Genomic DNA, 27,477 nt, shown 5'->3' on the forward strand with positions numbered 1-27,477 from the left:
ACTAACAATAACAGCACTAACAATAACACCACTAACAACAACAGCACTAACAATAACAGCACTAACAATAACACCACTAACAACAGCACTAACAACAACAGCACTAATAACAACAGCACTAACAATATCACCACTAACAAGAATAACACTAACAACACCACTAACAACAACACCACTAACAATATCACCACTAACAATATCACCACTAACAACACCACTAACAACAACAGCACTAACAATAACAGCACTAACAACAACACCACTAACAACAACACCACTAACAATAACAGCACTAACAACACCACTAACAACAACACCACTAACAATAACAACACTAACAAGAACAACACTAACAACACCACTAACAACAGCACTAACAATAACAACACTAACAACAGCACTAACAATAACAACACTAACAACAACACCACTAACAATAACAGCACTAACAATAACAGCACTAACAACAACACCACTAACAACAGCACTAACAATAACAACACTAACAACAACACCACTAACAACACCACTAACAATATCACCACTAACAAGAACAACACTAACAACACCACTAACAATAACAACACTAACAACAACAGCACTAACAACAGCACTAACAATAACAACACTAACAACAACAGCACTAACAATAACAACACTAACAACAATACCACTAACAACACCACTAACAACAGCATTAACAATAACAACACTAACAATAACAACACTAACAACAGCACTAACAATAACAACACTAACAACAACACCACTAACAACACCACTAACAATATCACAACTAACAAGAACAACACTAACAACACCACTAACAATAACAGCACTAACAACAACAGCACTAACAACACCACTAACAATAACAACACTAACAATAACAGCACTAACAACACCACTAACAACAGCACTAACAATAACACCACTAACAACAACAGCACTAACAACAGCACTAACAACAACAGCACTAACAACAACAGCACTAACAATAACAGCACTAACAACAGCACTAACAATAACAACACTAACAACAATACCACTAACAACACCACTAACAACAGCACTAACAATAACAGCACTAACAACAACACCACTAACAATAACAGCAGTAACAACAACAGCAGTAACAACAACAGCACTAACAATAACAGCACTAACAACAATACCACTAACAACAGCACTAACAATAACACCACTAACAACAACAGCACTAACAACAACACTAACAATAACACCACTAACAACAACACTAACAATAACAACACTAACAATAACAGCACTAACAACAGCACTAACAATAACAACACTAACAACAGCACTAACAACAGCATTAACAATAACAACACTAACAACAACACCACTAACAACAACACTAACAATAACAGCACTAACAACAACACCACTAACAACAGCATTAACAATAACAACACTAACAATAACACCACCACCACAACAACAACAACAACAACAAACGCAACACGAGAATTCTTTAAATACAAAAACAGATTAAAAAAAAAGCAAATAAATGAATAAATAATTAAACCAGCACCACGAAAATTATGCACAGTAAAGGAAATAAAGAAACGAAAATAGTAACAGAAAAAAATATTGGCGAATGCAATACGTAAATAAACATGGAAAACTAAATAAATAACAGGAAAAAAAAATCAAATAACGAAAGTATGAAATGGGCAATGATACATAAAACACTAATAAAATAACACACCAAGGGAAAATTTGGTAAAAAGAACACTTAAAAATAGCGTGGAAAGCGAGAGAAAACGAAAATTGATGCGAAAAATGTTCCGATGGCTGGAAGTTTGAGCAAGAGTAAGAAGAATTCTGGAGTGAGGAAAAATGTAAAAAAAAAAAAAAAAAAAAAATGGAAAGAAATAGAGAAAAGCGTAGAACATTCCAAGCTAAAAAAAAAAAAAAAAGAGATAAAGTAAAAAAAAAGGAATCATAACGCAAACCAACACTAATAATAATAAACCAACACGTAGAAAAAAAAAAAAAAAAAAAAAAAAAACGATACAAATAGAAATGGACGCCTGGAAAGTGGAAACAGCGGCAAATGCAGGCGAACTTCCACACTAACTAACATGCAACCTCAAGAAAATACTTCAACATGCATAAACACCAAGAAAAATCGCTATTCAAGAGTGTGCCGTCCCTCCAAGGTGAACTCAGAACACATGCAGCTATTCACTTCTCCCCTGCAAAAATGTAACTCGACTGCATTGAATCTCCGTGAAATGTGACGAGCATAACATTTCTTTCTTAAAACGTGACAATAAGCTCTCGTCCCCTCCAGAATTACTACTACATGCGTGTATCATTGACTCAAATCCATTTAATTCCTGCAAAAAAGCGTGAAGGAAATGCAATGAATCTCTTCCAAGTGTAACGCGAATGTATTTACTGTCTTTGAAATCTGAGACATTTCAATATTCTCCTTTACATGTAACTAGAGCCAACCATTCTCTCATACACGTTAAGGACACAAAAACAAAAATAAAGGAAGCTGCAGGAAACTATCAGGGTTACACACGGCATTCCCTGTACGTAACTCACTATTCTCCTTTAAATTTAACCTCTTCAATAGTGAGACGCATTTTTACCATGATTTTGGGGTACGATTAGACGATTTATTTGTATTAGGAAAGATTTATGGAGGTCAAAAGATTAATGACCAAAGTCTTTGCTATTCTAATCCCCGCATAAATTTTGGAAGCTGTATAAAATCGTCAAATAGTATCCAGAATAAATATGGAAACGCGGCATGGTACTGAAGAGGTTCATAAAAGGAAAGCATTCTCTTCGACACGTTAAGAACATAAGGAATAATAGATGCTGCAGGAATCCACCAGGCCTAAAACATGGTAATCTCTGTACGAAACCTATATACCTACCTACTGTTACCTGACTGTTATTCCAGAGCATCCCTCACCACCATCTGATTCCTCCACAAGTGAATCAAGCACATTATCTATCTCAACAACGTGACTCACAGACATTCACTTCCACACATCACGACTGCAAGACATTTTTTCCCATTACAGACGAAAATAGATGCACGTATTTCTTATAAAAGCGCCTCGACGATTTTTTTCCCAGCCAAAACGTGACTCAAAGGCACTACCTATTACAAAAATAAAAAGTCAGTCAAACGCGCTTGTTCTTTTAAAAAACGTGAGATATAAACACTTATTAACATCAAAGCACAAACGAGAGGCACATTTACAGCCAAAACGTGACGCAAAGATTTTTTTTTTTTTCCGCATACCGTGACTCAAAGACATACACTCTTCAAAATATGATTCCGAAACACTTTCCTTCTCAAACACCTAACACTGAGGCTTTTATTTCCTGACTCAAAGGACACGTGACACACACACACACACACACACACACACACACACACACACACACACACACACACACACAAAAAAAAAAATACATATATATATATTGGTAGTTGCCGTGTTATTTTTTCTGCTACATATCGACGAGCTGTGGGTGGCGGCGGCGGCTCCTCCCTTTGTGAATAGTGAAAACCACCAAGTGACGAGAGGCGGGGGATTGTGAGTGACGCGTGAAGGGAAACGGTGAGGCAGCAGGCAGGAGATGAGGGGAAGGGGGGAAGGGGGTTGATGGATGAGAGGTGACAGTGGTGGGTGTGGTGAGATGTGATGTGAATGCTAAGGTGTAGATGATGACGAAAGAGTGTGTGGAAACTGGTGGTGGAGGTGGTGGTGGTGGTGGTGGTGGTGCAAAAACAAGGGTGCAAGTGTCAATGGCGCTGAGGAGTGTGGGGGTGAGGAAGACAAGGATAGAGTGATAGTGATGGTGATGGTTATTGGAGGTTTTTTTTTTTTTACATTACAAGGGCACTGGCCAAGGGCAAACACAGTGTTGGAAAAAAAAAAATCCCGCTGGTTGCCAGGCCCTGTTAAAAGAAAAGTAGAAAGAGAAACATAAAAATCTAAAAGGAGGGTCCAGTTAACGTAAGAGGTGTCTTGACACTCCTCTTTTGAAAGAGTTTAAGTCATAGGCAGGTGGAAATACAGACACAGGTAGAGAGTTCCAGAGTTTACCAGTGTAGGGAATGAAGGAGTGAAGATACTGGTTAACTCTTGCATTAGGAAGATGGACAGAATAGGGATGAGAAGAAGTAGAGAGTCTTGTGCAGCGAGGCCGCAGGAGGGGGAAGGCATGCAGTTAGCAAGTTCAGAAGAGCAGACAGCATGAAAACAGCGGTAGAAGACAGATAAAGATGCAACATTGCGGCGGTGACTTAAAGAATCAAGACAGTCAGTTAGAGGAGAAGAGTTGATAAGACGAAAAGCTTTAGATTCCACCTTGTTTAGTAAAGCTGTGTGTGTGGATCCCCCCCAGACATGAGAGCCATACTCCATACACGGGCGGATAAGGCCCTTGTACAGAGCAAGCAGCTGGGAGGGAGAGAAAAATGGACGAAGACGCCATAGGACACCTAACTTCTTGGAAGCTGATTTAGCAAGAGTAGAGATGTGAAATTTCCAGTTTAGATTTTTAGTGAAGGATAGACCGAGTGTGTTTAATGTAGAGGAGAGGGGAAGTTGAGTGTTATTGAAGAAGAGAGGATAGTTGTCTGGAAGGTTATGTCGAGTAGATAGTTGTAGAAATTGAGGTTGTGGGAAGTACGTAGAAATGGGAAAAGTCAGGGAGTATGACGGTGGTGGTGGTGGTGGTGGTGGTGGTGGTGGTGGTGGTGGTGGTGGTGGAAGGGGTGAACCACAGAAGCCAAAAAAGAACGCATCAACCAACAACGAGTGAGTTGGAAAAGTTCTCTCTCTCTCTCTCTCTCTCTCTCTCTCTCTCTCTCTCTCTCTCTCTCTCTCCTTTAGCACTTCGGAAAAAAAATATGCAAAAACAAAAATGAAAGAGGAAACGAAATGTGGAAAAAGAAAAAGGGAAAAAAGTGAATGCAACTTATACAAAGAAAAAATATCAAACAGAAAAATAAAAGTATAGAAAACCTTGTTCGTGAAATATACTATACAAAAATATAAATAAATAAATGAGAATAAAATTAATTGTAAGATAAAACATTACCTAAAGGAAAGGAACACACACACACACACACACACACACACACACACACACACACACACACACACACACACACAGCGTTGCGGGTTGGCGTGGCGGGGCGCAGCGTTCATTACACTCTCATCAGTATAACTAATCAACGCGTATTTTTGTTTACATCGCGTTTGGAATTAACGTAACAACACAATTATTCAAATATGTGACAATGCTAATTAACTTGGACAAACAATAGATCAACAAATGCATAAAAAAAAAAAACATAATTTCAGTAAGCGAACAAAGAACAATGAAATGATTAATTAGCGTAAATACACAGCAAATATATTAATAAATAAATAAACCTACTAAAAAGTAAAAACTAACGATCTAATTGACCAAGTGACTATCTAAACATTAAACATTGAAACATTTTATTATCCCTTGAATAAAAACAACCATAATGTAAGTGAGAATATATAAGTACAAGGAGCCTATTTGAAGCTAAAAGCTTTTTTGGGCAGTAGAGGAGTTATAGTGCAGACATCATATGCTTATGTGCATACAGTGGCAAATAACTAATAATTACTAACTCAGATGGATCTTCTAATGTTAAGGCAATCAGGTAAATAAATCTATATTGATAATAATAATAACAACAACAACAACAACAACAACAACAACAACAATAATAATAATAATAATAATGATACATAAATCAAAAGATGAAAATAATCATGTTATGAAAAATACGGGGCGAGAATGCGGACATATCATGGTGCTAGAAACATGGACACATTAATAAGTGGCAATTATATTTTTCTTAAGTTGTTTCTTAAAGGAATGTATTAATGGTAAAAATGTTTAATTAAGAGGGACAGAGTTCCAGATTTTAGGAGCGAGGTAAGTAAGAGAATGTTGAAAGACTGTTAGGTTATGTGCAGGTACACGTAAATGTTCATGAGTACTGGTGAAATAGGTGTGTTGTGGATTTAAAATCACTGATGTAGCTATTTTTTACCTTTTATACATATAAATACCAATTTGTAACTTATTTATATAAAAAGTATCCATCTAACTAAACATATTTTTGAAGTGAGAAAATGAAGCACGCACATAAAATGAAGAAGAAATGCTAACTCTTCATAACGAGTGTTCATCAAACCTTCAGGGAATTAATGATTCGAGTTACAATGCGCACAAACACATTTCCTTGCACTTACCTCTTCTACTCAGACATCCACGTCAACTTTTACTTTTTCTTCTCTTTCTCTTTTAACCTGGAGTCGCATCACAACACAGACCTGAAATAAAAAGAAATAAATACTCTTGGCGAACACTTTTCCTTGTTTCTCTCTATCTTTCCTCCCAGCCTGTATACTATAACTTTCTTCTTCTCAACTTGTTTTTGATACTACACATCTCTTTAATCACCTGAAATAAAAAGAAATAAATACTCCTGGCGAACACTTTTCTTTGCTTCTCTCTGTCTTCCCTCCCAGCCTGTATACAGTAACTTCCTTATTCTCACCTTGTTTTTGATACTATTCATCTTTTTTTAATCTCTCATATATATAGTACTGTTTCCAATCCTCCAATTCTCAGCTTCTTTTTTACTCTACATCTTTTTAAATCTCTCATATAGTGCTGTTTATATTCCCCCAATTCTCAACTTGTTTTTGACTCTACACATTTTCAATACTGAGACACGTTTTCACCTTGAGTTTTGGGTATGATTAGATTTCATTTACTTGTACATTAGGAAGGGCGTATGGAGGTGAGATTAAAGGCCGGAGTCTTTACTATCTTAATCTCCACATAAGTTTCTGAGGCTGTATAAAATCACCAAATAGTAAGCAGAATGAATATGTCAACGTGTCATGGTACTGAAGAGGTTAATCTCCCATACAGTGCTGTTTCCCACTCTCTAATTTCCAGTTTGTTTTTACTTTACACGTCTTTTTAATCTCTCATAGTGTTGTTCCCATCCTCCTATTCCAGAGCCAATCACATTCTTGGCGCCCCTCTCTTATAACGCTTTTTAGTTTGACCCCCTCTGCTAACGTCCATTCACAATTCAACATTTTTTTCCCTCTTTTTTTTTTATCATGGCAGACTGGCCAAAGATAAAAACAAAGGAGAAAAAAATCGTTCAATTTTCCGCCCACTAAAGGTCAAAGGAAGTCAGAAAGTTTGGTCCGTTTAGTTAGAGTCGCAGGAAAGACGAAGAGAGACAAGGCAGAGAGAGAGAGAGTGAGAGAGAGTCGGTCATTTCCTCCTCTTCTCCCTCTCTCTCTTTTTATTTATACCCTCTGCATGATCCGCCATTAATGTGTATTTCAAGGTTCAATACTCCACATTCTTTCCCTCTCTCAGTTGCCACGCTCATTAGAAGTAATCCTCGCCTTCCAGTCCCCAATGCTTCCCTCTCTACTCTTTACTATCTATAGCTTGATTCCCTGCCAACGAGAATTCCCTGCTACCAATACTAACTGCTCCTTCCCACCTATTCAGCTCCCTCGTTCATTAGTGTTGCTTTTCCTTGTCCTTCAGCTCTCATTGCTCTTATTCTTGTTTGTATCCTAAGCTAACATGTATTCTTAGTTTTTTTTATTTTTTTTATATATACCATGTGGGCTTTTCCCGGGAATTTATGGGCTAAAGGGGATACTGTTTAGGGTACCTCCTATCTCAAAGCCCACCCGCTAGGAAACCGTTGCCCTGAATGAGGAAGCCCAACCTACACTCGGACCGTGGACATTATTCGAACCCGTGCGCTTGGAGACCCCTCGGACCCCAAAGCGCGCACGGTTCCACTTGCTTTTTCCCTTATCTCCTAATACTCCTATGTCCATTAGTGTTGCTTTTCCTTGTTCTTCAGCTCTCATTGGTCTTATTCTTGTTTATATGCTTACCTAATGTGTATTTTAGTTACAATGCTTGCTTTTTTTCCTTTCTCCTAATTCCCCCACGTTCATTAGTGCTGCTCCTCCTTGTTCTCCAGCTCTCATTGTTCGTATTCTTGTTTGCATCCTTACCGAACGTGTATTCTTAATCTCAATGTTTGCTTTTTTTCCCTTTCTCCTTACTCCCTATGCCCATTAGTCCTGCTCCTCTTTGTCCTCCAGCTCTCACTGCTCTTATTCTTGTTTGTATCCTTAGCTAACGTGATTTCTTAGTTACAATGCTTGCTTTTTTTCCCTTTCTCGTAAGTCCTCACGTTCATTAGTGTTGCTCTTGTTTGTTCTCCATTTTCTATTGCTACCGTTCTTATCTGGCTAAAGTGTATTTGTAATTGTAATGATTTCTTTTCCTCTGACTTCCCATCTCCACTACTGTTGCCCTTAGTTCCTCTCTAGTGCTCTCCTTCTTACCTGCCATGCTTCTTCTCCTCACTGTCAGGTCTAGCTACTAATCCACAGAAGCAACTCGCACTTCATACTATCTATTTCATGTGTTATTTTTCTAGACTTGATCCTTCTCAGTATTGATCTCTCTTTAAGTCCGTATTTTTCAATCATTTCTACGCTTTATCAGTACTACTTTCAATGTTCTTGTGGATTTTACTTCAATGTTCAAGGATTATTTTTTTTATTCCTTTAGTGATAATTGTGCAAGCGTTCTATACTGAAAGAAATCGTTTAAGAGAAAGCGACTAACAATTTTTCTAGCTTTTGAGAAGATAATGCGTTTCAAAACATTGGCTTTAATCGGCAGGTCTATCGGTGCTGTTATTCCTCCTTATCTCCCAGACTCTCAATGTTTGCCTCCTATCTTCTCTCAGTATTGGCTGCCTTTCTCAACTTCTGAGTTTATAGGCAATTCTAAAACTTATAATCCTCCGGGCCTTCAGCGCTGGTCTCTCTTCTAATCATAACTCATAGGTTTTATTAGAATTTTTCATATACTACGGCCGCCTTTCATCCTTCAGCTTCAGTAATTGTCTCATTAAGCAGCCTCTCTGAAGTCTGTATCCCTGGCGGCCTGTGGTCAGTCGCGCTCCCTCAAGGTTGTTTGCTTATTCCATCAGCCTAAAGACGGAAGGGAAAAACACGAGGCAAAATACACGCTAAAAGAGGGGAAAGAACGAGCAAAGTATGCAAATTAACCTTGGCAAGTTTCCTCCACCGCCAGAGATTTAATTAGGACACCAACCGCCAGCCAAACCGCCAAGATTAAAGTCGCCCGCCGTTGAAACCGCGAGGCGGTGCCTTTGCCACTTGATATTGCCCCGTGTTGTGCTAATGAAGCCGATCACCAGGAGAAATTATCACAAAAAGGGCGGTAAACTTAGCGCTCTTGACATAGGAACTCAAATTAACACTAATGGATGTGCTACATTTCCTCCGTCTCCCCAGACTTTACCTCCTCCTTCAGGTCATTACGCCACTCCACCCCCAGCATAATGTCGCTTCCTTTCTCCGCGCTTCCTCCTATTAAGTCACTCAAGTCTTTCCCTCATCCTTGATCTTCCCTCTATTCATTACCGTTCCTCATTAACTGGCTCCTCCGCGCCACGTGCACAAACAGACTTATCACTGCCGCAGAGTATCTGTCCTTTAATATACCTAGCCGCCCACAGCGCCTGCTACCCACACTACATCATAGTCTGAAATACTACACCACACCATCATGACTTTCTAAAGGCTCTAGTTGAAATTATACGGATTTTTCAGTTCTAGTGATGAATTAACAAGATTTCTATACTATTAACGGGAGAAATACTCTTGAGAACCGGGCTAATTATCACTGTGGTCTTGAAAAATAGTCCTGGTTAGAAAGCGAAGCACAGTTTGTAAATAAGGGCCTCTTATCTTATGTTCCCTACCAACCACGCCGCCACAAAACGCCACCCATACGCTCCCTTATTCAATCCCGCCGCCGTCAGCACAACCACTATTCCTCCTCCTCTTCCTACTACTAATATTACTTTACTGAGACGGCGGCAGGCGAGGGCGACAGTATCCTCGTTTCCCTGGCTAACGGTGGGTCGTTCGGCGCACCCACCCTCGTCAACAAGCGGGCCGAAGGGGTGAAGGCAGGAGTGGATAGCGTTGTGAGGGTGGAGTGAGGCGGCGGCGGCGACAATACCCACCATCATCACCGCCACCAGGATAATTTTAAGGCTTCGTGATTGAAGGGATGGGAGGCGAGGGACGAGAGAGAAAAAAGATGCGGGTGTCAGAGGGTGGTGAAGTGGTGAAGTATTTTGCGGTGAGCTTTGGTGTCAATTTAAAACTGAGGGTGAAGCACGTAAATCTAAAAGAAATAAAGTTAAATGGAGTGATTACAGATGAGATGAAATCAAAATGTTAACTTTAGCAACAAGTGAATAAATAAATGCACAGAAAAGCACAGACAAATAATGAAGCGATAAAAACACAAATAAAATGAACTAAATAAAGGGCAAAGTCATGCAGGAAAACAGGCGAACCAGTGGAAACTAAAACGAGTCAGATCTTTTCTGCTGAGAGAGAGAGAGAGAGAGAGAGAGAGAGAGAGAGAGAGAGAGAGAGAGAGAGAGAGAGAGAGAGAGAGAGAGAGACTATATATATATTCCCTGCAGAGAGCACAGCAGAGGGCAGTGGAGTAGGTAGTTTAACGTGGGTAGCGATGACCGTAGACTTAAGCTTAAGATGCATCATGGCTCAGTTTTTTTTTTTTTTTTTTTTTTTACATTACAAGGGCACTGGCCAAGGGCAAACACAGTGTTGGAAAAAAAAAATCCCGCTGGTTGCCAGGCCCTGTTAAAAGAAAAGTAGAAAGAGAAAAAACAGAAAAATCTAAAAGGAGGGTCCAGTTAACGTAAGAGGTGTCTTGACACTCCTCTTTTGAAAGAGTTTAAGTCATAGGCAGGTGGAAATACAGACACAGGTAGAGAGTTCCAGAGTTTACCAGTGTAGGGAATGAAGGAGTGAAGATACTGGTTAACTCTTGCATTAGGAAGATGGACAGAATAGGGATGAGAAGAAGTAGAGAGTCTTGTGCAGCGAGGCCGCAGGAGGGGAAGGCATGCAGTTAGCAAGTTCAGAAGAGCAGACAGCATGAAAACAGCGGTAGAAGACAGATAAAGATGCAACATTGCGGCGGTGACTTAAAGAATCAAGACAGTCAGTTAGAGGAGAAGAGTTGATAAGACGAAAAGCTTTAGATTCCACCTTGTTTAGTAAAGCTGTGTGTGGATCCCCAGACATGAGAGCCATACTCCATACACGGGCGGATAAGGCCCTTGTACAGAGCAAGCAGCTGGGAGGGAGAGAAAATGGACGAAGACGCCATAGGACACCTAACTTCTTGGAAGCTGATTTAGCAAGAGTAGAGATGTGAAATTTCCAGTTTAGATTTTTAGTGAAGGATAGACCGAGTGTGTTTAATGTAGAGGAGAGGGGAAGTTGAGTGTTATTGAAGAAGAGAGGATAGTTGTCTGGAAGGTTATGTCGAGTAGATAGTTGTAGAAATTGAGTTTTTGAGGCATTGAACAAAACCAGGTTTTCTCTGCCCCAATCAGAAACAAGTGAAAGATCAGAAGTTAGGCGTCCTATAGCATCTCGCCTTGAGTCATTTAATTGTTGTTGGGTTGGGCGTCTGTTGAACGCTGTTTGTAGAGTACTGACTCAGAGATTGACTATGGGAGCGTGTTAAGTAAGCCAGTCAGCCAAATGCGGATACCTTCTGGTCCTTTCTGATGACTGCAGAATATTGCCCTATCCTAATTCTAATTAAAGATGCTGGATGACCAATAAACTATCCAGTGTTAAGATAATGGAAAAGAAAAAAAAATAAATAAAAGAAAAACATATATATATATATACATATAATAATAATAATAATAATAATAATAATAATAAGATGAAGAAGAAGAAGAAGAAGATGAAGAAGAAGAAGAAGAAGAAGAAGAAAAAGGAGGAGGAGGAGGAGGAGGAGGAGGAGGAGGAGGAGGTGGTGGTGGTAGAACAAGAACAACAACAACAACAACAACAACAACAACAACAACAACAACGAGGAGGAGGAGGAGGAGGAGGAGGAGGAGGAGGAGAAGGAGAAGGAGAAGGAGAAGAAGAAGAAGAAGAAGAAGAAGAAGAAGAAGAAGAAGAAGAAGAAGAAGAAGAAGAAGAAACCAAAAAAATCTATTAGTTTTTTTGTTTTTTTCATGTTTTTCATCTCAGTGGGGAACCCATGCTACGAAAAACCTTATTTCATTAGGATTACGCTGGAAATTATGTATGATATTCTTATAAGTGTTTTTTTACTGACGATAAAGAAAAAATAAAAAACAAAGGAGGACAATTCCACAGAGTTAAAATACACTTCAGAGTTCAGAGGTGCATATTATGGATGATAAAACCATTTCACTTCAAAATGAAATAACAACACTTACAAACACTCACCTTTAGCAGGGATATGTAATTCCTACACATACTAACGTTTCTTTTTTCCCTGTCTGAATTGTGTGTAAACTTCAAAGGAAAATTTTTAACTGCAAAATATTCTGAATTTTCTTTACAGGTGTAAAAAATTTGAATAAAAGATAATAAATAAATAAATAAATACATTTTTATTGGATATTGTAATATGTTATTTACTTAAAGAAGAAACCTTGTATATATTTGAAATATATTTTAGAGTCCTTAAGAGTACACTATAAACAATTTACTTTAGTTATTTTAGAACTAAATAACAAAAAAAAAAAATCCATTTCTTACTGATATATGTTTTATATAGATATTCTTCTTCTGTTAACAACTTAATTGTTGAGTTGGCCATGTGACTTCAGGCACTTACAGCTAATTAATCCACCCACACTTGACAACGACTAAAAACAAACTTGAGGAAGGAGGCTGTCACTGAAATTGATTGGCAACATATGGATAACATGAAATGTGACTGACAAGATGGATGACCCACAGGCCTTTGTTAATGAGTCTTTGCCAGTACTCCATCCCAGAAACAAAATTTGACACTGGAGTTTGAAGCACAGAGCTACTTGTAACTAAACATTGTATCACTACTTCACTTAAGTTGAGTGAGGGCAAGGGATAACTGGCTATGGTGTGTGTTGTAGGCAGCCTACTCCCTGAGGGATATTTAAGATTTTTCAGAAACACTTTTCCACTACCTGTACAATATACAACCACATGATCCTGACTGTATTTTTAGCATACTATTATATACATCTGACACATTTCTCCCTATTAAGTACAACTTAATTAGTATGTAGGGGGCTTTACTTTGTTTGTATGCAAGAATAAAATATGTAGGAAATTTGTGTATGCTAAACTCTCTCACAATATTGTATGGAAAGCCCTTCCTAACCCTGTTAACCTCAAACCAGTATGACAGCAACAGTGTTGAATAAAGCTAACTATGCCTAACATCCATATTCAATACCTTACAAACATGACCATGCTACATTCAAGCTTATGAAACACTGATATGAATGTCTGAATACATCAGATGCCACAATAATAAAACAGATCTGATCTATTCACAGTGGTGTCCCATGAGAAACAGAAGCAGACATATTATTTTCTCTTTTTAACAGCAGTTATACAATCTACAACCTTGTATGGCATTACCAAACACCCTACCAGACTTTGAAGATCTCAACTATGAAAAATTGCCTGACAAACTTTTTTTTTTTTTTGTGGCCTATAGCACCTGTAGATCTAGATACCTGAAGAATATGGGAACCACTGTTCAGCTTCCACCCATTAGTGGCACAGGCAATTTTATTTATAGTGGTACCCCTATTAGGGCCCATATCACCACCCAAGCACATCTTTGGTGTAACCACCTAGAACCTGGGTATCTTGGTGACATGTATGTAATTTTAAACCCCTCGACAAATGGCAATGTATCAAGGTGGTACATGGTAGGATTCGAACCTACACATGGACGTCTGCCCAATCCCACACTCACCACCTCCACTAAACCACCACCTGACACTAGAATAGGGATGAAAATTATGTGACAATTATGATGTACTAATTTCATTTCTGTACTGAAACTCAACATTAATTTATGAATAAAAAGCAATCAGTAGGGGTCTGGGATGAGTTCTTCTCATGTTGCAGAATGAACAAGTGTAATGTTGTGTTGTGTTGGTGGTGGTGATGCTTGTGTGCAACTCATTAACCAACATGGAAGAAGCTCCCCCGAGGCAGCTCTATACCCAAGAAATGCTGGCAACTAAATTCCTCTAATCGCACCTACTACTATTTGCACTCCATGACTATTAGTCCCAAAACAGTCCACAGTAATTAATTCTATCTAATTATTGCTGTGAGAGTGAATGTTAATTGTAGTAATTCTTATTGAACATTTGGTAGCATGAACACAGGTAAGGTAAGGTAAGGTAAGCCTGTGTTCAAACAATTCTTCTTCACTCTTGGATATGTTAGGGTTTTGTACAACAGTGGATACAAGTCTACCATTGTTGGGAATTTCTAAGTGTAGGATGCCAGCCTTAAAATCCCACTTGAAACTAAATGTATAAATAAATACTGGTACAGATAAAAAAAAATATTCACATAATAAACAGCATCTCCTCTTTAATATGTACTGTATATTGGCATGAAAGTAAGATACAGAAATAGACCAACTTTACAAAAAAATATGCTATTAGATCCTTGTGGACAAGAAGCAGCAGCAGAACAACAACATCAAAGAACACTAAGAGGATACAGTAAGAAACAGTATATGTAAAAAAATAAATTAATAAATAAAAAATGTATAGAAATATGAGGTGTATAGTTTTCCTGACAGCAAACAGTGAATGGAATAGTGACTTTAAAGTTTTTTAAAATGAAAGTGAAAAATTAACTTTAAAAAACAGGACATCACTAGGTTGACTCAATCCTCTAACAATACAATGAGGTAAGAACACAATTTTTTTTCAGTGGTGACATTTTCTCCTTCAGTTGTAAAGCTGCCAGACACTTTCCAGACATTGAAGGGATTGCACACCTCATCCAATGCTCTACAGATGGAGAGCTCCAGCCTCTAATGAATGCATGGCCAATTATTACAGTAATGGAAGGCAGCAAAGAACATAATTCCAGCTTTAGCATGGAACACTTGATGCAATATTGAAGAGTCAGCTGCCAAATTAAAATGTATATTTGTACAAGTGAGAAGGAACAATATGTCCTGTCAGGATCTATGCAGATCATGTTTTAATTCTAGATCCAGTGCTAAATCAAGCTTAAGAATGATGGAAGATCACAAAAGCAGCAAGTTTTTGGAGGTGGTGAGTTAAAACTGTTTTTGGTATTTCCAGCCACTATCTTCTCACTTTAAAGCATTGCTGTATGATACTACACCACATCAAAATACATATCACATTGGTGGATGAATATGTGATTTGGCATATTCACTTTGAATAAGCATGTTTTCCACCACCACTTATCATCATAACTTTCGTTTAACGTCTGCATTTTTCCATTTAGGGTAGGGTTGAGTGGGCGATGACTCCTTTCCACAACTAAGGATCCTATGCCATATGTTCGTCTATTCCCAACAAATTCATATCCTCCGTCACACACTACCTCAACCTTTTCTTTGGCTTTCCAACTGGTCATCGGCCTCCAACCCTCACCTCCTCCACCTCACTCAACACCCTTCCCTCCACCCTTCTCACATGTCCAAACCAACTCAGTCTTCTCTTTCTCAGCTCAACAGAAAGGTCTTCAACTCCACACATCTCTGCCACCTCACTGCTGTGCCTCCCATCTTGCCACCTAACTCCTGCCATGTATCTCAGAATCCTGTTAGTCTCTGTCAGCACCCATGTCTCTGGTCCATACAGAAGAACAAATCTGACAAAGGCTTTAGATACCCTTCCCTTGATCCTCAGTTTTATGCTGCATTTTACCAATAAACTGGCAATTTCTCACTATCTTTCCCATGCTGCTGTTTCTCTTGCCCTTACTACTCTCTCTGCACCCGCTTCATAGTCTAACATATCTCCCAAGTCGTAGAACTGTTGAACCTCCTCCAACACACCTCCATTCACCTCTAAGCCGACATCCTCGTCATCACCACCTTCCTCCTCCCCACACACATCTTGGAGATACAAAGTTCTGTGCCTCTCTGAGATTCCTCAGAGGATAGGAAAAAGGAAAAGGTTGGGCAGGTTTCCAGTTTGGTAACAACCTTGGATAGAATACAAAAGATAAGAGAGAATACAAGACAGTATAAGGTATGGGAATACCAACCATCACCACCTGCCACCATTTATACAAAAACTGGTACTTCCTGAGAGTACTTAATTCTCAGTAGGTCATTATGTGGACAAAATTACTGTGGTAGTAAGCTGCTGGTACAATATTCACATGTTTAACTGTTCTTTTGTCAACAGTGAGGGAAAGTTGTGCCTTAAAATTTGTTGCATTTTTATAGTATAGTTTATGAGGCAGCAGACAATGGTGACAGTTAAGACATCATACAGTTACATTGTAGTAAAGTGTTTTGATAAGGTACCACATGAGAGGCTCTTAAGATAAGTTAGGGGGCAGAGGATAGAGGGAAAAATATCAGACTGGATCAAATCATGGTTTGGTGATGTGACAAAGTTGTAAAAACAGCTGTAATTCCGAGTGGGGCCAAGTAATTAGTGGAATGCCACAGGGATTAGTTTTAGGGCCATTGTTATTTTTAATATATATTAATGAATTGGATAGTGGAATTAGTAATGATACTAGTAAATTTGTGGATTACGCAAAGAATGGTAGATTGATTTGGTCAGATTCGAATGCCATTGCCTTGCAGGCAGATATAGATATGATGAACAGACAGACAGACAGATGGCAAATGCAGCTCAATATTAACAAATGCATAATACTGAGAGTAGGTAGAGGAAATACACATAATAGGTACACAATAAACAAGGTACTGGTAGGTTCAGAATATAAAGATTAATGAGTTATAGTTACCTCTGATTTCAGTCTAAGAAAACAATGCATAGAGGCTAGAAATGAGGTAAATAGGGTACTAGGATTAATCTTTAGAAGTGTTAAAAGCAGAAATCCCGAAGCAATATTAAAGTTATATTTGGCATTGGTCAGACCTCATCTAGATTATGCTGTACAGTTCTGGTCCCACACTATAGGAAGGATATGTCTATTAGAATCAGTGCAAAAGAGAATGTCGAGATGGATAAAGGGGATGAGGATATTCCCCATGAAGTGAGATTGAAGATACTAAATTTGCATTCCTGAGAGAGACAGGTTAAGAGATAGACAGAAGTATTTAAGTGGTATAGGGATTATATCAAAGGGGACATGAGCAAAGTTCTTAGGATCAGTAGCAAGGAGAGAACCAGAAATAATGGCTTCAAGCTTGAGAAATTTAGGTTTAGGAAAGAAATGGAAAGGAACTGGTTTTCTAACAATGGCTGTTGAATAGAACAGACTCAGCAATCATGTTGATAGTGCTGAGTCAAGAGACGGGGATGATAGGTGGATTCTTTTTTTTTTCTTTCTTTTTTTCCCACACAGGGACTGCCATGTGTAGGCCTGATGGCCTCTTGCAGCTTCCTTATATTTATGTGCTGATGTTCTTATGGTCAATTTATTCTGCAGATAAGTTTCTTCAGTATATGAAACCTTCTCATGGACACAAAATGCTGCCACCTCCTCCAGAAGCCTTCCAACCCTTGACATGCCAGCACCTCCTATGTCCTCACCATGACAGGCATCTACCTAACACTCCCTCCTTTATCAGTCCCCAATCCTTACAACACTAATCACTTACTCAGCCAAGTAAAGCAAGACAAGGAGTACACCCTCATCACCACTGATTCATGAGTGTACTTACAAGATCCTGAATGTTCAAATGTGTCTCTTGCCATGCTATCCTCTGCTGTACCACCTTACTGGGCAGCTTGTGGAGGTACTCCTTCACCAAGAGGAGGAACTAGTCATGAGTTGCAAGGCTCCATTCAGAATCAATGGTTCTCAATTCTGAAAGTAAGTAAATATAATCAGTATGATCTGACACAATATGGTGTACAGAATCCATATTCATATTCATTTTAATACTTCAGCCATACCATAATGAAGATTAAAAATGATGAATGGACACAAGCCAATATCAATGGCTGTAAACCAATAAATACTAACTAAATATTAACTTCAGAACAGATCAGTCTATAGCTTTGGCTGAGAGCCCACTACACAACACCAGTCTCTCAAATATGTACTTCCATTACGTTAAAATCATATGGAGGGCTTGGAGAAGATGAATAGAATGTTGTCAGCAAGGTTAACCTACTGCCATTGCTGTCCTTTAATGAAAAGTATTCCACTATACATATATTACCTTGTTTCAACCTGCAACACAATGATACTAATGCTGTATCTCGTGTGTGTGGAAAAAAAAAAAAAAAAATTGGTGGGACACCAGCGGAGAAAGCCTGTAAGGACCACCTGTAGGAGAGACATCAAGCAGCACACCTTGACCCACTCAAACACAGAAGTCTGTAATGTAATAATCTGGTTAATTAGGAAAAGTGATCCATGTCAGAAGAAAAAGTTAGATACTATAAAAAAAAAAAACCAGATCTGTATGCCTTTATGACCTTTTACCGTATGTCACAAATATGTGTGTGTGTGTGTGTGTGTGTGTGTGTGTGTGTGTGTGTGTGTGTGTGTGTGTGTGTGTAATTCACCACGGTCGTCTGCTGGTCACCCAGCCAGTCTTCCCCATTAAGGAGCGAGCTCAGAGCTCACAGGCCGATCTTCGGGTAGGACTGAGACCACAACACACTCCACACACAGGAAAAGCAAGGCCACAAGGCCCACAACCCCTCGAGTTACATCCCGTACCTATTTACTGCTAGGTGAACAGGGGCTACACATTAAGAGGCTTGCCCATTTGCCTCGCCGCTTCCCGGGACTCGAACCGGTGAGTTGAGGTGCTAACCACAACACTACTCAGTGTGTGTGTGTGTGTGTGTGTGTGTGTGAGCAATAACAAGTACAAGACTTGAAAACTACAAGGCACAAGCTACGGGCAAACACGTAAGGCTGAACAGTCAACGCCACGGTACTGAATCACATTAATGTCTGATTACCATTTTTATACAAGTGTGATTATCACTATACCTAACAAACTAATACCAGGTTATAGTGTCACATGTCCTTACAGATGGACGAAGCGACAACATGGGTCTGAAATATTACTGGAGGAGTATATTAAGAGAATCCTTGCTGAAATCTTGAGTGGGAAGTTCGCCCATAGCGTTATCTGAGCCAGAAATGGAATGACTACCTGAGGGGCCAACAAGGAAGGGAATTGAGTGAAGTGAACTTCGTTGCCACTTAGTACTGACCTTTTAGCTTCCCTGAGTGAAACAAACTGCTGTCTTCCAAAATCACTCCAGAATAAGAACTTTGGAATTCCAGTGACATCACCGAATATTTCGGAACGGGCCGAGGGTTCATCACGTGTTACATGCGTGGCCATGTGAACTGTGAACTTGTGAGGTGAACACTACAATGGAGTTTGACTTGTAGTGTGAAAAACTACACTAATTTATATCAAGTAAAATCAAATTAGCATACAAGACCAATATCTAAGGTAGCTACACATTATATAATAGCTGGTTAGTGGAATATAATCAAATCAATGTTAGTAGCTATAAAACTCATCATAACATTTGAAAAAAAATTAGAAGGAATATTCAGAATAAGAATATATACCATAAATACCATAAAGATAGCAACGTGTAATTTTATTCACTATTTCAATCAGGGTTACTTAAATATGTTATCTAAAGATGCCAAATGTAAACAAACAAACCTCTAAAGTTCCCACACCGTGGAGTTGTTAGTCAACATCGCGACAGTACAATAATATGCCAAGAATTTGAGACAGACACTCCCTTCGGCTGGTTGTGCTGTGGTGGTATTTCACACACCGTGCTCCATAATGCACAAGCAACCTGTGTCACTGTGAACAAGGTCAAGGAAGAGACTGCCCCATCCCGTCCAGCACTGAGGTAACCGCGTCTGCTGCTGCTACTCACCCTTCGTGCCTTAGTCCCTGCCAGGTATGGTAAACCATATAGGTATGGAGTGCTCACTTTAGAAAGATGCATAAATTTTCTATTCACTGTGTGCCAGATGGTGAGTGAAATGGAAAGTGTCACACTTAATGCCAGCCTGTCCTGTCTGGTTGGTCCGTGTCACCACGGGTTAGCAAGCTACCTAAATATTACAACTCCTAAGAGGGAAGGAGAGAATGAGTCTTGCGGTGGCGGTGGTGGTAACAGTGGTGGTAGCGCTGGGCAATACTGACCCATACGTAACTGTAGTGAGCCCAGACCCAGTAGTTTTGAAACATTTCTCCACCCTGGTACGCCCCTTAGCTTCGTCATGGATCGTGGACGTGGCAGAGGTCGTGGTGGTGGTTCTCAGCCACCACCTTCCACTGTTGTAAACCCACCTACTGGTGCTGTAGGTCGGGGTGGTGCTTCTGGTGACGTAGGTGGTGTAAATAACCAATTATGTGATAGCGGTTCTACCTCGTCAACTAAGCCCCAAACCACTGCGCTCCCTAGCGGTGCCCCAGGTGATGTTATGTGCTGTTCTACCTGTCAGAGTTCACTTGATGATTCTTGTATTGGCTGTGATAGGAATTGTAACAATTGGTTTTGTTCTACCTCCATGTGTCTCGGTATTCCTGAGCCTCTTGTAGCCAGTATTAAACAGTATGGCGGTGATTCTATCGCTTATATTTGTACTGACTGTCGTTCATCCAGTTGCAGTAATGATGCTGGTGGCCAAGACAACACTGCCTTTAGTCAACTCCTACAAACAGTTAAGAAACTATGTGAAACAGTACAAACACTTTCCTCCCAAGTATCATCCATGCAACAACACACTTGTACATCCTACTCCACACAATCAACAGAACAAACAAACAGACAGATAATAAGAGAGATCAGAGAAATGAGGGAGAGAGAAAAAAGAGTAACATCAATTATTGTTAGAGGCATAGACACCACCACTGATGATGACTTTGGGGCAGCCTTTGACCCCATAGTTAACCACCTTATTGGCAGATCACTAACCTTATCAAGTGTTGACTGTATAAACAGAGAGAAGAAACTATTCCGTATTAAGATTGACGACAATACAGCACGAAGGACTCTATTACAGAATGCTAAAGACCTCAAAAACTCAAGATACAGTCACATTTACATAAACAGAGACTTGACATACGTGCAACGCAAAGAATTAGCAGAACGTAGAGCTCAAGCAGCCTCAGCCAACACCACCGCAGCTGCTAATTTAAACTAGTGTTTCCGAGTCCAGCTCATGTCTGCTATAAGTCACTAATTATTTGTTTATGTAATGTTAACAATCTACCAAACAAACTTAATTACATAACTAACATACTGACTAACCACAATGTAGACATATTTGCTGTTACAGAGACCTGGTTACTTCCTTCAATTACAAATGCCACACTTTCTGTTCAAGGCTACAACATGGTTCGCACAGACACTACAGGTACAATACATAAACGTGGTGTAGCATTCTATGTAAGGAACACTCTTGAGTTTGTCTCCATACCAGTTGTCTGTTCAAATGTACACGTTATTTACCTCATATCCCTTAAATTACACGTCATAGTTGTCTACAGACCACCTTCTTATTCACACTTAGAAAATGACCTCCTGGTTAACTTTTTTATGGAGTATTGTTTGAACAAAGATGTAGTTATCTTGGGGGATTTCAACCTACCAGCCATTGACTGGACTTTGAAGGAAGCAATGTACAAGGATTATAACATTTCTACTCAACATTTTATGAATTGTTTCATATCTCTTGGCCTTAAGCAATGGGTTAATTTCTCAACTTTTTACCCATCGGGTAACACACTAGATTTAGTATTTACATCTGAGTTTGATAGAGTGGGAACTATTACCTCACTCTGCCCTATGCCTGGATGTGGTCATGTTCCTATATTACTTGACTATTTCTTTTCTACTAACTCTGACTCTGCTACAGTTCCCACTAAGAGAGCATGGAACAAAGCAAAATATAATAAAATCAACACTTACCTTTCCAATGTTGACTGGGATTTTGAACTTGCTTATCTTTCATCTGATCTAATGTACAAAAAGTTTCTTGACATTGTCATGCCTCTTATAGATTTCTATGTACCACCAAAGCCTTCCAAACCCACTTTTAAAACCTTCAAGCCTCCCCACCAGTTAAAAAGAGAGCGAAACAGATTATGGTCATCATACAAATTACAAAGGGCTACACATGGTCGCTCCCCCTCAAGCTCAAATTGCTTTAAATAATTTCAATCATGTTAATTCTCAATTCAGAAACTTCCACATTATTTCCCAAAAGAACATGAAGAGGCTCTTGTAAAAACTTGTGTCATAACCCTAAAGCTCTGCACCAGTATGTGCAAAGAAAAAGTTTGTGCCCGACAGTAGGTCCTTTAAAGTTAACAGATGGATCATTAACTACTGACTGTTATCAGATGGCTGAGTTATTTGCTGACAGTTTTGCCTCTGTTTTTGAGAACAAAAACTTGTATCCTGCTCCTCACCAACATAGCGACTCCCAAATAGCACATATTGACATACAACAGGAAGACATTCGTCAGAAACTCTCTCTACTAGACCCTAACTCCAGTATGGGCCCGGATGGTATTCACCCTCAACTGTTAAAGTCTTGCCCAAATCTAACTTTTCCACTCTTTCTTATTTTTAAGAAGTCAATGTCAACAGGCATACTTCCTAGGAAGTGGAAAGTATCTCAAATTACCCCTATTTTCAAAAGAGGCTCCCGCCATCAGCCGTTAAACTATAGACCAATAAGCCTAACATCAGTGTGTTGCAAGACTCTTGAACGCATAGTGGTTGACGGTCTTACAGAATATCTTAATAGTAATGGCATTTTATCTACAGACCAGTTTGGCTTCAGGAGTGGGAGATCAACTGAGGACCAACTACTGCTTACTTACAACTCTTTCACATCATGGTTAGACAGTGGATATACAGTAGACTTAATTCTGTTTGATTTTTCTAAATCATTTGATGTTGTCAACCACACTATTCTCCTACAAAAACTTTCCTGTCTTGGCATCTCTGGTGTCCTACAGTGGATCAAAGACTTCCTCACTCAGCAAACAATGTCTGTTTCTGTTACAGGCGTCCCAAGCAGTCACAGGTTAATCCCCAGTGGGGTACCCCAGGGTTCAGTTCTCGGTCCTTTACTTTTTATTATCTATGTAAACCACTTACCGTCTTACATAAAGAGTGATTGCAAAATATTTGCTGACGATCTAAAGATTTATCTGCCCATTCGTAACTTGCCGCACACCCACACAGTTGTTGACATATCTAACTGCCAACGTGAAAGAGTGATTGCAAAATATTTGCTGACGATCTAAAGATTTATCTGCCGATTCATAACTTGGTGCATACCATAAACGTTTGAGTGTACTGTGACTTAATTACTAGTATTCTTTGTGTTTCTCCAATCTTTATATCATACCCATATGCACTATACATGAGCACATGTTTTGTCCACATAAATCTTCATGAAGTTTCAGGCCCAGATAGAATGGTGATAGGGATTATTTTATCTAGAACCACTCAGGTTTAATAGACAAATAGTAATGGTGTTATTAAACCCCTGCTAACATTATGTTCTAAACTCTTTACAATACTCAGTAAGTTTGACATGATATTCTTTTGCTGATTTGCAGAATAACCAACACACAAAAATGCCTAAGAAGTTTCAAGGGGAGAACAGTAAGTCTGCTGTAGCCAGGGCACGTAAAGCAGAAGCTGCAGCTCAAGAGAAGCAAAAGAAGGACAAGGCATTAGCGGATGCTTATTGGGCAGATGATGACAAGCATATCCAGCGGAAGCAAGCAAGGAAGGTATGCTAATGTTGGGCATCACAATATGCTGGACTGGATCATATTTATTTTTTCATGATTGTAAGTTGTATTGACTATCTGTGATTATAAAGATGATTGATCAGCCTTTCATTGCACAGGTATGTTTTTCAGGATTTTAGGTATATTAATATTTAATGATTAACTTATTATTACCACCATCTGTAGGAGGAGCGTGAGAAAAAACGACAGGCAGACTTAGAAAGGAAAGCAGAAATTCGGGCATTAGCAGAAAATGAACTTAAGGACTTCATTCCAAAAGCAACTCCACAGAAGATCACTGCATTCCAGCTGCAGGTAAGATTGGTACTTACTATTTTCATCTTTGATGATGCTCATCCTTAGACATGACTTAGTTAAAAATGTCCCTTAGAAACATTGTTCTTGAATTTACACTGAACATGGAAGCTTGGAGAGATTTTTTTACATTGCTTTTTAGTAAATATTAAGAGAACAAAATGTTATAATGTAGCATGTCATTTTCATATGTGGTGTGTCTTATAAGCCTAGTACCTAGAATCACTTTTAACTTGGATAAATATATTTTTATTGAATTTCTTTGATCAAAGCTTTACATAGAGATCTTACTTATGGGTAGACAGAGCAGGTCCATGGAACAGAGTTCAGTTTGTCACATGAGTCATATATCTTCAACATGCCATCAGGAAAACCGAGAAAATATGATGAAGGCGAAGAATGAGGAAGAGGCAGTTCCAACTCATCTTGAAGTGCCTCTTGTGGAAAACCTCAACAGGACTATGGAGGATCAAGTGCAAGCAAGTGGTATTGATGCTGCTATAACTGCACTTAGGTAAGCTCATATTCTCTCTCTCTCTCTCTCTCTCTCTCTCTCTCTCTCTCTCTCTCTCTCTCTCTCTCTCTCTCTCTCTCTCTCTCCTATCATTTCCTTGAATGTGTACTCATTGCATGCCTTCAAAGCTCAACTAGCTTTTCATTTTGAGTTTTAAGTATTTCTTGTCATTTATTGGTGGAAATGCATCATGTATAATGATGTCAGTGTGGTGATAGCAGTGTTGATGAAACTAATGAACACTTTGCTCTTCCTTTTTAACAACTGTGTAAGAATGTATAAACTATTTTTATCTATCTAGACTATTTTTGTCTTCAAGATGAGTGGCTGATAGTTTAATAAAAATTTTATTATGTATAATTCTGATGTAGAGAAGTGACACTTTCTTCCTGGAGCTCTGGCTTTTACTCTCTATACTATTTTCAAGCTTCCTCCAGAATTTAGAACTGAGTTTGTTCAAGTGTATATGATTGATATAGCCATGTGCTTCATGTGAGAGCTTGCACTATGGGTTTTACTGTGACTTTTTATTTCATTTTATGTTATGTTTTTAGCTACAGTTTTTGTAAAAGAAGTAAAAATATTGCAGAAATATCTGGCAAGTATTTTCATGTGTACAGTAAATATTTTTACATAGATTACTAGATTTTAGAATACCTGAATGTTATATGGAAATAGACACCTGGCCTTCACCAAGTCTTGGTTTTGCTGAAATTAATGTGTTTATAAGTGCCAGAGCAGAAGCTATGAAGATCCAGCAAACAACATTCTATATAGTAAAAGCTCCTGCTCTTCCTCCATATATGTTTTTAATCCTTCCTTCAAGTAAACCCTCTGAGGATTTGTGATAACAGCTGTAGCAATGCTGTCAAGCATTTGCTTAAAATTTGTAGTTTTCTTCTTAATGAAACAACAAAAATCATTTTTGTTGTTCAGCTCATTATACTTGTGTCTGTGCCTGTATCTGAGGCCCCATCCTTAGTCCCAGTGTGCTACAAGTTGCTAACTAATCATGGTGATTTCTCAGCGTTGAAGATGGACCACAAGATCGTCATCCAGAGAAGAGGGTAGCAACTGCATTCAAGGCTTATGAGACACGCAGGCTTCCACAGCTCAAGAAGGAGAACCCTTCACTACGGCTGTCCCAGCTCCAAAAGATGTTAAGAAAGGAGTGGCAAAAGAGTCCAGAAAATCCTGTAAATAAGTTAAATTGATTATGAGATTATGTGGAGCATCACTTTACGGTGATCACTGTTGTGTCCATAGTGGACAGTCTTGAACTGAAGATATCAATTTGAGTCATGGTATGACTTGGAACCATTAAAGATTTAAAAATCTAGCACCAGGTATCTCTCTCTCTCTCTCTCTCTCTCTCTCTCTCTCTCTCTCTCTCTCTCTCTCTCTCTCTCTCTCTCTCTCTCAAAAAAGGATTCCTCACTTTGGTCTTCTTTTCTTTGATTCATAGCAAAATTTCATCAGTTTTCGGCTGTGAGAAATATCTCAAGTAATTTGAAATCTAAAAGCCTTTTTATCCACTGCACTAGAAAGGCTAGTAGTGGTAGTCATAAGGAATGACTTTTCTGTTAAAATTTTCCTTTACACTACTTGAAGGAAAAATGTGCAATGTTAACAGCACATCAATGTTTTTGCTGCTTTTACTTTTAGAAAATAACTCCGATTTCCTTCTTCCATGAAGATATATATATATATATATATATATATATATATATATATATATATATATATATATATATATATATATATATATATATATATATATATTTTTTTTTTTTTGTGTGTGTGTGTGTGTGTGTGTGTGTGTGTGTGTGTGTGTGTGCATATGCATTTCTGTGTACACATTACAGTAGAACGTCTGAACACAAATTCAAGCTGGCAAATTAATTTTCAAAGCAAATTTTTTCCCATTAAAATTAAAGGAAAGTAAAATAATTAGTTTCACCCTCATGTATTATGTGCACAACACTCCCAGTCACAGTTATTTTCAGCATAAAGTAGAGATTATTCCCAGTAACTAACACTGCTAAAGGAATCATGTGTTGAAATATGATTAAAGAATGAATAATAAGAAAGGAAGGATGACCAGCCAACTATCCAGGCAAAGTCAGTCACTCATTTCCTTCACTTCACTGGTAATGGAGTCCTTTGTCTTCTTACCATAGACCATCAGCTTCTTTCCTGACATCATAGCAGGAAGAGAACTTGATTAGTAATGTAAGCCAGAACACAGGAGACAGCATGTGTGCCAACAAGTGAGGCGGGTGGATTGCTGGCTGGTGAAGAGAGTTGTCAGGGAGTCTTCCAAAAATCTATGCATACTAAGGAACAAATTATCTAAATCCCCATTTCATGTACTTCCCTACATATCATGGAAACAGGCCAGAGTAGCACATGTGTACAGGATTAAAAACATTATTTGTGTGCTACTTAATTAATATATTTGGAAACATTCATTATTCAGACTTGTTTGTGTTCAGTGGTTCTACTGCATTTTATTGACAAGCTTTCATTTATCATGTGATAATTTTTCAGACTGGAAAATTAGTTTTGCAACTCAAGCTTGAAGTTCCATCTTGAACATATATAATGAAATTTTGCTAACAATCCCAAGAAAACTTTCCATTATGAAATGTTAA

General features: G+C 38.7%; 1 protein-coding gene and 1 long non-coding RNA gene across 4 annotated transcripts in view; one reads left to right on the forward strand and one right to left on the reverse strand.

The window, feature by feature from the left end:
* LOC123517020 overlaps positions 1-19,588 on the reverse strand; it is a 43,772-nt gene extending 24,184 nt beyond the window's left edge. For both annotated transcript variants that reach the window (XR_006678365.1, XR_006678366.1), the window contains exons 1-4: positions 19,412-19,588; positions 18,400-18,557; positions 17,896-18,041; positions 6,303-6,383 (exon numbers count right to left, since the gene is read on the reverse strand). This is a non-coding gene — a long non-coding RNA (uncharacterized LOC123517020). The remainder of the gene's footprint in view (positions 1-6,302; positions 6,384-17,895; positions 18,042-18,399; positions 18,558-19,411) is intronic.
* A 272-nt stretch (positions 19,589-19,860) lies between these two features.
* Positions 19,861-26,144, forward strand: LOC123517032 (coiled-coil domain-containing protein 124-like). Of its 2 annotated transcripts, none has more exons than XM_045276854.1 (5): positions 19,861-20,131; positions 23,818-23,994; positions 24,181-24,309; positions 24,678-24,823; positions 25,851-26,144. In XM_045276854.1, exons 2-5 carry the CDS (start codon positions 23,836-23,838, stop codon positions 26,035-26,037), a joined length of 621 nt encoding a protein of 206 aa, XP_045132789.1. In that variant the 5' UTR covers positions 19,861-20,131; positions 23,818-23,835; the 3' UTR covers positions 26,038-26,144. The 2 variants fall into 2 exon arrangements, with proteins under 2 accessions (XP_045132789.1, XP_045132790.1); XM_045276855.1 differs by having other exon boundaries at positions 19,861-20,080.
* The last annotated feature ends 1,333 nt before the right edge of the window (positions 26,145-27,477 follow it).

Source organism: Portunus trituberculatus, chromosome 41 (genome assembly GCF_017591435.1).
Source record: "Portunus trituberculatus isolate SZX2019 chromosome 41, ASM1759143v1, whole genome shotgun sequence".
Taxonomy (NCBI): domain Eukaryota; kingdom Metazoa; phylum Arthropoda; class Malacostraca; order Decapoda; family Portunidae; genus Portunus; species Portunus trituberculatus.